General features: G+C 35.2%; 1 protein-coding gene across 6 annotated transcripts; it reads left to right on the top strand.

Annotated features, from left to right (window-relative positions):
* Positions 1–17: 17 nt before the first annotated feature.
* On the top strand, positions 18–10791 carry LOC130614774 (uncharacterized). Of its 6 annotated transcripts, XM_057436232.1 has the most exons (10): positions 18–499; positions 2566–2644; positions 4783–4813; positions 5475–6133; positions 6498–6681; positions 8075–8259; positions 8478–8843; positions 9820–10098; positions 10306–10428; positions 10517–10791. In XM_057436232.1, exons 4-10 carry the CDS (start codon positions 6082–6084, stop codon positions 10639–10641), a joined length of 1314 nt encoding a protein of 437 aa, XP_057292215.1. In that variant the 5' UTR covers positions 18–499; positions 2566–2644; positions 4783–4813; positions 5475–6081; the 3' UTR covers positions 10642–10791. The 6 variants fall into 6 exon arrangements, with proteins under 6 accessions (XP_057292215.1, XP_057292210.1, XP_057292214.1 ...); XM_057436227.1 differs by having other exon boundaries at positions 9820–10428; XM_057436231.1 differs by having other exon boundaries at positions 5475–6100; positions 9820–10428.
* The last annotated feature ends 1501 nt before the right edge of the window (positions 10792–12292 follow it).

Consider the following 12292-nt stretch of genomic DNA (forward strand, 5'->3'; position numbering starts at 1 on the left):
AGGTTCACGAAAGTTTATTCATATCTAGAAGAATAGCTACTTTCCATTGTTCATACATGCAAGCATCTGCTAGATGGGACTAGATGTTATATACTTATACGGTATAACGAGAAAAAAGTTGTTTTAGTCTGGTTCTCTCCTGCAGCATATCGGGAATAGAAAAAAATTTTTTTTTGAAACTGCTTTATCCGTGAATTTTTTTTTTCAAAAAATCGTTATAAGAAGACGTAAGTATATCCAAGTTATCTTTGAAGATATATTTTGTTTACATTTATATTCTTGTTTTTGTGCTATTTTTGAACGCTCCTTCCCTCTTACCTGGGCCTGTCCGTTTATTAGCCATTAATTTTGCGCACAACACTCTACAAAGCGGTCGGTGTTTGTCTCGATGAACCAGTCAAAACAAACAATCGAAAGTAATACTCTGACGTCTTTGTCTTTGCAAAACAACATGTGTTTCTGGCTGCCTTAGATAGTTGACGACAAACCAATTTAAAAGGTAAGTACGGCGATTATAAATTATCTTTCAGGCAAAAATTCCGGCCGGAAATTTTTGTCATTTTCATCAATCCAGTCTCAAATTCTTGTCTTTATTTTCAAGAGTTAGTTGGAACTTAAACATTTTACTGCGAAGAGTTGTTTGTCTTAACTGTGGAAATTCATTTTTTTCAATTTATAACTGGATTTGTTTATCTTCTGCACGTTATTTTAGTTAAGGAGCTTTCCGCAGGATTTTTTATGGTAAAAAAACACAGATCTAGAAGACAGTTTTTAACTCCCTTTCTATCATCTTTGCAAGGGGAGGCCTTTGTTCTAGCATTTTTACCTTAAATATTTGATTTGACCCAAGGAAATTTTTTGGTTACTGTGTATTTTATGACATTTTGTGTTATGACGGAAACAATTAATTATTGTTATCCTCGGATTAAATATCATTTAACATGAAAAATATTTGTTCTGTTTTAGCATATTTACTTGAACAACTCAGAGGGAGACTAATATTCTTTTGATATAGATAAATGGTCTAGCCTCGTTATGATAACGAGCCTAGATTGTTATCAATGATAAATTGTTTTGTTTGCATGTTGTACCAGCACTTTTAGTTTGCTTATAAATAAATTTTGCCAATTAAAAATAAAAAGTGAAAAATTAAAGTAAAGTTAAGTAAAATGAAAGTGGAGGCACACTCGTCCCCAGGGATATTTGCCTTTTCAATATAAGATCCCTGGGGACAAGGCTGAAAGTAAAAAGACAATCTGCTTTTTATGTTCTAAGAAATTCAAAAAAATAGATTTTTTTACAAACAAGTTTGTGGGGAAGAAAAGTACTCATTTGTGCGTAATTATTGTAGGGGGATCGAATAAGCAGGGAGGTGGGTACTCCGGGGAAATTTTTTTAAAGTGGGGGGGTCATAATATAATGACCTAAAGGGGTATTACGAAATTTTCTGTAAAATGGGGGGGGGGGGGGATAAAACGACTAACTTTAAATAAACTAACACTAGTGAAACAACTAAAAATAAAGATAACAATGTTTTTGACATGTTTAAGGAATAAACTGTGCTAACATTTTGTTGATATTTGTTATTTTAAACCTGTAAATAGTATTTGTTCTTGAGATTTGTTCCAAAAGAGAGTTGTGTTTGACTAAAATAAAAGATGCTGCTTTGTGATATCCAAAAAACTTATTATGAGGTTTTGATAATAAAATGAGGAGGTGTGTCTCATTTTCAAATTTCCATAAAATTGGGGGGGAGTCATTATAAAATGATTTTAGGGGTGAAAAGTTCGAAAAAGTAAAATTTGACCCCCCCCCCTCTTAAATTAAGCACAAAAGAGTATTGTATCAACCTTCTTGGGTTCAAGGTTCTGCAGTTTTACAGAGTTCTGCACAAAAAAATTTATAGATTTAAACAAGCCTTCAGATTGTTCTATTTTTATAAGCATCTTTTGTATTTATTTATTTTTTTTTGTTTGTTTATTTTTAAACTTTTTAAACTACTGTGGCACATTATCAACCGGAGAAGAAAGTCAATTAAGCTCTGCCAAGCTCGGGCAAAAATTTAAGAATATGTTTTATAGAAAATCAGGCCGGGGGTTCAGGTAAAAACAATGGGTCTATTGTTTAAAGCATCAGGCAAATAAGAATAATGACCAGCCTGGTTAGAATTTTGATATTCTTATAAATAAAAAAACTTTTTTATATTGTGTTCTATGTGTTTCTAAACCGTGTTTGTCAGAAACAAAAACGTCTTACCATCCCAGGCATCTTTAATGTCTGAAGAGGTAAAAATGCGCTGAGGACAAGGTTGGCCCATTAACTCTAAATGGGCGATAAATAAAGTATATGCACTTATAAAAACATCTGAGCGGTAAACATCATTAAAAGTTAGGTAATGTTGAGCGTTTTCAATCTCTTCCCCTGGATATCCACCATCCTGATAAAGAAACAACAGGCACTGGGGACGAAGTTGAATTGATTTGAATGCTATTCATTTCACATATCATTTAAGCTATGTCACTACATGTAACAGATGCATGTAATTTTTTTCCTTTATTATACTAGCCTCGATTTTCTTGATAAATCGTTATGCAAGCTTCCAGTCTACTTGGTGTGTTAGCTATGCTTCATGTTTGTGTTAAAGGTTAGTAATTTGATATCCTATTTACAAATCATTACACAAATATTTAATCTATTCCGAATGTCTCGCAAACCAAATATTTATCCAAATATATTCTAAAACAACATGTTTGTTTTTAATCATGAAAAAGTTTCTTAGCAGCTTTCCGAGTAATATAGTAACCTAAATCTTTCATGCGCCTGCTTTCTTGTCGAACATCACGTCAAAAAAAGTGATGAAAAAAAATCTCGGTTAACTAAATATATTTTGAAAAAATTGTTCTCAGACTTTCTTCCCTGAAACCTTTGCCTTGTAAGGTCGTCATCAAAAGGCTTATGTTTTAAAGATGCGACCTCGTCCCCAAGGCGACGCCTATGACGTTCTGACTTGATGAGGAAAAAAGGAAAATCCCTTCTTACGAGGGGGCGTAAAGGACCTCTTGCAACGAGGTTATGGGGTGCAATTAAAAACATGCAGAAATCTTAGCTTATTTTCCTAAACAACACAAAATTTTAGCTGAGGCCAAATGCTGCTTATACTACATCTCCCTGCCACGTGTTTGCTTGCTCAATTAGGCTGGTGCATCAATCTTTAATCGAAGTCCAATTCTATTTTGTGTTTTACTTCAGGATGCGCTATTGTTCGTCAGTGCATAGTTCTTTAAAGAATTTGAGCTTTATATCTTTGTGTTTCTATGACGCACAAAACCTTTTTGTCTCGATCTTTTAAAAATTACAGCAAATAGTTGCCACAAAAGTCTCGAGATAGCGAAAGCTTCGTGCGGCAAAAAACATTTGGTTGGATATATTATTCTTTCTACTGACAAGGAAAGTTGTTTTTGACAATAAACACCATTTTAATGACGTGATTAATCCTAGACTGATTTATTTTAAAACTTGTCTCATATTTTTTTATTGTAATCACTTCAGATTATTGATTTAAGTGAAGTCTACTACTGTAAGTGCTTTTTTGGTGTTTAGTTTTGAGCATCTACACTTCTCACGATATAGAAAACGATAAACCAATTATCTATTGTGAAAAAAACGTTTTTTAGTTCACTGCGAGTTTTAATACCTTATCGGATTTTATCAGTCAGAACTTTGTTGGTTTAAATTTTAACGATCCAAACTTTATCTGTCTAAACTTTTATCCTCTCAAATTTTGTGAATTCAAACTTTATCGGCCCAAACTTTGTTGGTCCAAATTTTATCGGCCCAAACTTTAACGTCACAAACTTTTTCAGCCCAAATTTTATCGTCCCAAACTTTAACGTCCCAAACTTTAACGTCCCAAACTTTTTCGGCCCAAACTTTAACGTCTCAAACTTTAACGTCCCAAACTTTTTCGGCCCAAACTTTAACGTCACAAACTTTTTCGGCCCAAATTTTATCGTCCCAAACTTTAACGTCCCAAACTTTTTCGGCCCAAACATTAACGTCCCAAACTTTATCGGCCCAAACTTTAATGTCCCAAACTTTATCAATTCAAAGTTTATCAATTCAAAGTTTATCAATTCAAAGTTTATCAATTCAAAGTTTTTGTCGATTATTATTTTCGCGACCTTGCACACGACAAACAATTTAGTCTATTTTCAAATTTTTGTTATTGATTTTGAAAATATCTAAAGTATAATGTAACTCAGAACAAAAACAAAATAAAGGGCAGGTCAAAGCTTGCAGACACTTTAAGATTTCCAGGAACGTATTTCTTATTATTGGGAAATCCACAATACGCAACATTTGCGTGAGTTGTTTCTAAAGTTCATACTTTTTGTGGCGTCCTGAATTGACTGAAGTGACTAAAAATATCTGTCGCCCATATATTCGTCATATCTAATTTCGTCGGCTGTTGACCCCAATAATCGTTAAGTTCTTAAAGTTAAATTAATGCCAAAAGAATTCGGGGAGTTGAATTTCCAGAAAAATTCTGCATGTAAAGCTAAAATTCAACAAAATTTTCGTCACGTTATCTGTTGTACATGTTTACAAAAAGCGTGTGCGGTGTGCACAACCCAGATGTAAAGAAGTTTCAGTGCGTTTTGAAATCTCATTTTGGGTAGACTTACTTCTTTGTGTTAGCAAAATAAAAAGACCTTTCCTTTCATTAGGTTAAAAATTACGCAAATCACTTTAGACTTTTTAGAGATTTAAATATATTTTCAGGTTGTGTTGGAGCTGCACAGGTATTTCCAAGGTGCGTATCATGTAGTTGTTTCGTTCTATTACCTTATTCCGTGAAATTAATGAGTCGTGAAATTAATGCGGTTTTTCAAAATTCGCGTTAATTTAATGACCGTTAATTAAATGCAGTGTTAATTTAAAGACTGTTAATTTCATGACTCTTTAATTTAAGACTGTTAATTTACAAATTTACTACTATTTCCTCCTCATCGGAGATAGCTCAACGGGTTTTTTTCAGCGATCTTTTTTAAACTAGCTTTTGTATCATCTTCATACTCTGATACAACAAAAAACATTTATTTCGACTTCCAAACCACCTTGTAGTAATAGAGGAGACCGCTCCACCACCGTGGATTCGATTGTTGCTGTAATTTTTGATTCGTGGGATATTGCATATTCTTAAATTCGCGTTAATTAAATGCATTTTCGAAACGAACCTTTCTCAACCGCGTTAATTAAATGTCTTTTACAAAATAATTTTATTGAACCGCGTTAATTTATGACCGTTAATTTGATTCGCGTTAATTTCTTGACTTGTTAATTTCATGGAATAAATAAATTCGAAGTTTTGAAAACAACTGCAGTGATTCTGCACATAGAGCGGAACAAATTTGGCGGGGCTATTCATTTAGTATCAACTGTGCCCAGCTTTGATTGTGTATTTTTACTTTTAGCAGTCCAAATACCACCACAGTACAACCGCCTTTAAACCAAACAACTACTTCTCTACCATTTTCTTTTCAATATTATTGCAAAGACTATAGTTTTGCACCTAGCAGCGTCTGCGGGAAGTACATAAGCGGTATGGTATATTACTATGGCAACGCCTCTGACTTGGTAAAGATTGACGCAGACTTACACCAGGTGTTTCAATATTTATACTTAGCTGTGAGCTTAGTGCGAAATAGCAAAGACAAGCTGGGGGCAGCGAAGACACTTTTTAGTCTGATGGGAAGGAGTCTAAACATAAAGATACCATCGGATAAGATCCTCAAACAGATAATTAACGTTGTGACGCTTCCATCCTTCGATGTGTGCTTAAATCATACACAGAACTTTCTTTGCAAGCAGTATTTTCCTTCATGTGTTCAAAGCATGGTATACAAAAATGTTTGGATTGAGGAAACCCCGTGTCAAGAGATGTGTTATTATATTATCAACAAAAAATGTAAACAAGAGAAAGCGCTGTACGATTTGTTGCTAGATTATGGTTTCTTGCATTATTCAGCCTTAAAGTGTGACTGACTTCAGAGTTATTACTCAAGCCGAAGCCAATGTTTCATGTCGACAGATACTTTAAGTAAGTTATGTTTCACGTGGAAAGATACTTTAAGTAAGTCATGTATGACAAGTAATCATTTTTTATAATTCTTAGTTAAACTCACCAAGACGTTTTTTTCTCTCAGTGCACAAGTGTTTAAAAGGCTGTTTACACGAGGCGCGTAGTGAACACTCAAACAGGTTTAAGGTACTTCGGATTCACGGCGTAATTTTTAAGAATGTGATTTTTATCGCTTCAGGCGACTTGGACCCTACTTTGAGTGGCATTTTACTTCGGTCAAATTTTACTTCGCTTAAGATTCACTCCGATCTCATGTAAATCGCCTTTAGAAAAAGGAAACTTTTTTAAGGGGATTTTAATAATGCTTCTGTACCCCTGTACCCACAGGGCTTGAATGCAGTATTTTTTTGTCTAGATTTCCTGAAAACAAGTGATAAAAAGAAAATAAGAATAATACTTAATAAAGTAACAACAAAGAAAACAAATCTTGTGCGCGAGAAGAAGATTACAACGACGCCATACTCAAAATTTAAAGTATCATCAACAAAGACAACATCAAAAGCAAGTGATGAAAATAGCAGTGATGCATTGTTAGACAGGTATTGAATGGCAATATAATTACGTACAAGGAATAACCACGCGCGTTGTACATTCACGAATGTAACGCAAGATAATGGATTCCGTAGTCTTACGCGCGTCGAGCGATTGACTTATAGTGGAAATTACACCAGACAAGTTGATTCGATTCTGGCTCATTTAAAACGAAGCGAGTCAACCCAACGGGGTTGGAAATCCACTATGTCAGATCATTTGCAATTACGTGATTCGTTTAGATGACCTGGCTCGCTTCAACACCCGCTGCAACGGGTTAGCTCGACCCATTTTTTGGTAAACACGGATTGGTTCGACCTATGAGCATGTAGAAACGCTTATAAAAGCCCATAATAACAAAAAATAGCCTCAGATGTGTTACAAACTTTTTAGATACTGGGTTTTGCTTTTGTAAGCACCACAAAAGGTTTGGCAGAGGTTCAATTTTTAAGTTTCTGCATTTTACGGTCTCGAATGTTACTTTATTGTCGCTCAGATTCGCCTGGTTTCAATTTGATAACCCTTCGAAATCATTGCGGAAATCTCGCAGCAATGTAAGCCACCATTTTGCACAGACAGCCAAAATACGGCTATTATTGTAGAGACTAGTCTTTATCCGTAGAAAAATCTATTGGGTTGCCTGTATTTTATATATCGCATTTCGTGTTTCCGTTACGAAACGCGGCTTTCGCGGATACAAAGACAAAATACGGCCATTATTAAAGAGACTAGTCGTTAGCCCGTGGAAAATTCCACGGGTTTGCCCGTCCTTTAAATTTACCCGTCGCAACAAAGGGGATAAAAATATATAGCATTCGATATTCATATTTCCTTAGCACGTTTGTCTAACTCCGGACAGACAAAATACTGTTATTATTAAAGACTAGTCATTACTGGTGAAAAAACCCACGGGGTCACCCGTCTTTAAATTGAACGCTATTTTGTGTACCGTGGCCCGACAATTTTTTTGCGGACAGACAGACGGACGATGGCTATTATTATATAGACGTTGCTGTCCCGTGGATAAATCCACGGGTTTGCCCGTTTTTTATATACCGCATTTCATGTGTTACGCTACTACGGCCACTATTTTGCATAGAGACAGACAGACGACGACTATTATAGAGAAATACGCGCCAAATTTGTCTCTCTTTCATTTGCACTCTCCTCCGTGATGCGTGAGTTATTCATGAGTAAAAACCTAAGTAAGGTAAACCAGCTTATGTAATCACTCCCTTGACCTAACCTCTACGCTACTTGTCCGGTGTGTATTTTGTATGTGGCTATTCCACTAAAAAATATGCTGTAGATAAAAATAAAGGTGGCGTTTGTTTATATATCTGAACATAGAGCATCTTTATGTTTTGAATAGAAGTTGAAAAGCTAACTTCTATAATTTAGGCTTTGTCCAAAGTATAACACGGTTCTTCCAGATGGTGAATGCATAAATTACATAAAAGACACCAGAATTTTTCAAACAAAGAAGGAAGCTCTGGAGAAGAACATTAATCTTAAAGCTTTTTACAATGACTTTAGTACCTACATTGGATATTTTTTAAGACATAGTAAACCACCATATACATTAGGTATCTATGTTATCGTTTTATTTTTTTATGTATGTTTCTTCTCAAAAATTTGAAATCCAATTCCATATTCAAGGCTATTGACCTCTAGGCTACAAAAATGTACCTACTTTTTAAAATAGCACTAAAATGCATCATGGAGGCCTAAAAGTCAAGAAAAAAGACCTCTATAAGTGCAGTCGTGGCTCCAGTGATACCATTATTTAAATTATCATTTTTAGGTGAATGTGGAGAAAAACCCGAGGTTCGGAAACTTCTCGATGTTATTGTAATTCCAAGCAGTGAAGAGTTTAGTTTGTGTTTGAACGAGAGCAAAAAATTTGCTTGTCAAACATATCATCCCACATGCTTGTATTCGAATTCATCCGGTAAAATAAAAATAAAAATATCGCCGCCGTGTCGACGACCGTGCGAAGAATATCAAGGGTGTAAAATTAGTTTGGCATTCATGAGAAGACTTAACGATCTAGTTGCTCTGTGTCCAGAGTATCACTTGAACATTCGTTTGTTTGTTTTTCCGTCGTGTGAAGAATATCTGCAACATAACCAAAGTGTTATCGAGAGCTGCCAAATGCTCCATCCACAAGGTAAGGTTAGTTTGGTGTGTGTGAGAAGAAATTTTTTGTTTGCGAGACGAAAATTTTTGTTCGCGAGTAGACATTTTTACGAATCGAGCTGTTCGCGAAATCTTAAAGAAGTCGTAAGAATTGATCGCGAATTGATCGGATTCAGATATTTTGCGGGATGTTATTTTTGAGCATGCGCCTTTTCTCGGACTAGGAAAATTGCACGCTTATGCTTGTAAAATATGATGTAAAGATAAGAAGAATCACAAATTTTCAGCTAGGTTTTATTGACATAATGAATTTCGCGAATCATCCAATAAAATTTCATACAGGAATATATTTTCGCAAATCAAGCAAAAAATTTCGAAATTTGCCGACATTCTTGCATCTGAAAATCTTTGATATTAAAGCTAAGGTCCATGATATTATAAGCTGTGCTATGCCGAATTGCAATAGTTGGCACACCCCTGCTCGGCTTGACTCGGCACACAGTTTTATAAGAGCCGTACTGAACTCAATAAAATTTCCAAAATGGTAGATGTTTTTAACAACAATTAGTTGTTAAAAGTGTTACATCGTTGTGCGCCTGCTTTAGCACGACTCAGCTTGTCGTTTGATTTTATATAATTGTTCGGCCATTCTCGACCACAGAGACATAAACTCGAAGTTTTAATCTCAAAGAGCTCTGGGGACGAGAATGCTGCTCGCCACGACTCTATTCGACACGGCATTGCTTTTCTATAGATATTAGTTTTATAAGCCGTGCGAATCCAAACTCAAAATTTTATTGCTTAACTCGGCACAGCAGAGTTTATATAACACACCTAAAGTTACTCCGAACCACCAAGGTGTTTGGTTTATGTTACATCATCAACTTTAAGCAGGTTGTCGCAACCCCGTAGCTATCTTAAGAACGTAATTCCCCTGCGGTCTGCTCCGGAAGATTCCTGGCACACGGCGTTTTTAACCTTAAATTAAACTAATTTTAAACCATTAGCCACAAAAGAAGAACTACAATACACTACTTACTGCTACCAAGGAGTTGGGATTCACTACAATGGAACACTGGATGTCACTTCAAGTGGAAAAAGGTGTATTCCATGGAAAACAAGATCTTACTTGAATCCAGAAGTGTATCCTAATTTAGTCAGGAATTACTGCAGAAACCCACAAGGATATGGAGATAGGCCTTGGTGTTATGTAAACGTGACAGGCAACGAATGGGAGGATTGTGATGTTGTTAAGTGTTCTGATTATTATGTTAAAGAAATACCAGGTAAACAATTTTATTCGTTGTTGCTGTTTTTATTGTTGTTTTTTTCTGTTTTTTTGTTGTTGTTGTTGTTTTTATTTTTATTTTTTGTTACTCTCGTTGTCGTTGTCGTCGTTGTTGTTGTTGTTTTTGTTGCTGTTTTTGTTATTGTTGTTGTTATTGTCGTCTGTGTTGTTTTGCTGTTGCTGGAAATCCCCCTTCTTTGTTTAGTTTCGCAACTTTCTCTCGTGAATATCATTGTGATTATATTGGTTGTGGTCGCAGTTGTGAGCCTGCTTGTATTCTTAGTTCACTGTGTTCGCAAAAAAAAAGCTTCTAAAAAAGTTGAAAACGGTATTTCCCTTTTTCTTTAATACTATAACAAAATATATTCGTTCGTTTATTCGTTCGTTTTATCAATACAATCATTCCTTTATTTCAGTCACTCCAGTTGAAGCTTATTCAGAACTTGAAGTCACACCACTGGTGATAAAAGCGTCTGTACCAACCACTGGACATGCTGAACAGTCATTATCTTCTACTCGAAATGCTACCTCAGTGGCATAGCCATATACGAAATGTAAAAGCAGGGGTTATAAAATATTTAATATAAATAAAATCTGCAAGAAAGGTTTTTATTAAAGAAAAAACCTTTATTACCTTATGTTAGAATTATCGATGAAATAAAAAAAAAATTTATTATCCAAATTAGATAGTAGTCACAAAACAAATTAAATTTTTTTACAGGTGTTTTATATCTTAAAAGTCAGAGAACGTGTTTCTTCTCTTAAAAAAAACAGAGCGCTTATACTAGACATGGCTTTGTACAATAATACAACACACACTCATACGTTGTCCTGTTTGAAAGATTGGCGCGAATACTTCAAAAACTTCGACGCAAAACACATTGAGAATTTAGTTATAATGAAGATAACCTTAGCCATTGCCATTACCCTCGCAAACGGTGCACTCATCCGATCACTATATAAACAGGAACGATCGCGAACAAACAAGATGTTTATCGCGTTGAGCATTTCGGATGTTACTATCGGCATAATATCAATCCCCTTGGCGATTTTCACTTTGTTTCAAAACGGCGAATATGTTCCTGACTGTTTTATCTTTACAGTATTCTTCTTCTTTCAATATTTTCCCTTCATTTTCTCCTGGCTTATGACAATAATTATCACCGCCGAACGAAGCCTGGTTGTCATAAAACCAGCGTTACATTTGAAGTACGGAAAGAAGATCTTCAACATTTCCATTTTATTGGCGTTGATATTAAACTTCATGTTTGCGAGTTGGCAAGCTGTAAATAATCACATTTTTCGAAAGACAGGAGCATATTCTGAAAAGAATAACAACCTCAACACTTCAATTGATTTAGTGTCCATAATTGGTATGCTTGCTGAATCTTTGTTATTACTGTTCATGTGTTTCCTGCAGTTGTATCTAATGTTCTTTGTGAGAAAACAATACCAGAAGATGAAAGAAAATCGACATTTTGCGAATAGGTTTGGTTCTAAAGTGACTAAAACCATCGGTTTGATGTTTATATCATTGCTTCTATGCAATGCGCCGCATACAGTTGGTGTTCTATGTTTTGTGAGTGGATACACAGTTGATTTGGTGGAGATGCTGTATTATTACCATATCGCTATTGACATGCTGTACGCAAACTCGTTTTTTAATGCTATCATCATTTTAACAAGAAGTTCTAATGTTGGATGGTCTTGCTGTAGACGTTAAATGGATGGTTGTTATACCTAGGAACTCAATCTGTAACGAACCATTCTCGCTCCCAGAGCTCTTTGAGATAAACCTCGAAAGGAGTACTACTCTCGAGGTTTTCCTCTTAACTCATTTTTTTCTTCGCTGAAAGTATTAGCATCAACGCTATTCTGTAAATAAAAATTGGAAAAGCACAAAGAAAACTCGGCACAATATATTGCAGAACACGCTTTTAAAAAACACAAAATTTTTGTTGAGACTAAGTGTTTCTGTATTTATTTTCTTCGTTGTTGTTTGTTGACTATAGAGAGCTTTGGCAATTTTTGCGACAGGCTGTGTACCTGAATCGATCAGGAATTTTTTAATAGATCAGGAGTCGACCTGCGAAATTGACCTGCGCCATTATCTTTGTCTAGGACGGCTTATAACCTGAACAGCCCGTTGTCAATAGTGGTTAGAATTTTAAGATAAAACAGGTTTACGCTTA

Source organism: Hydractinia symbiolongicarpus, chromosome 11 (genome assembly GCF_029227915.1).
Source record: "Hydractinia symbiolongicarpus strain clone_291-10 chromosome 11, HSymV2.1, whole genome shotgun sequence".
Classification (NCBI taxonomy): domain Eukaryota; kingdom Metazoa; phylum Cnidaria; class Hydrozoa; order Anthoathecata; family Hydractiniidae; genus Hydractinia; species Hydractinia symbiolongicarpus.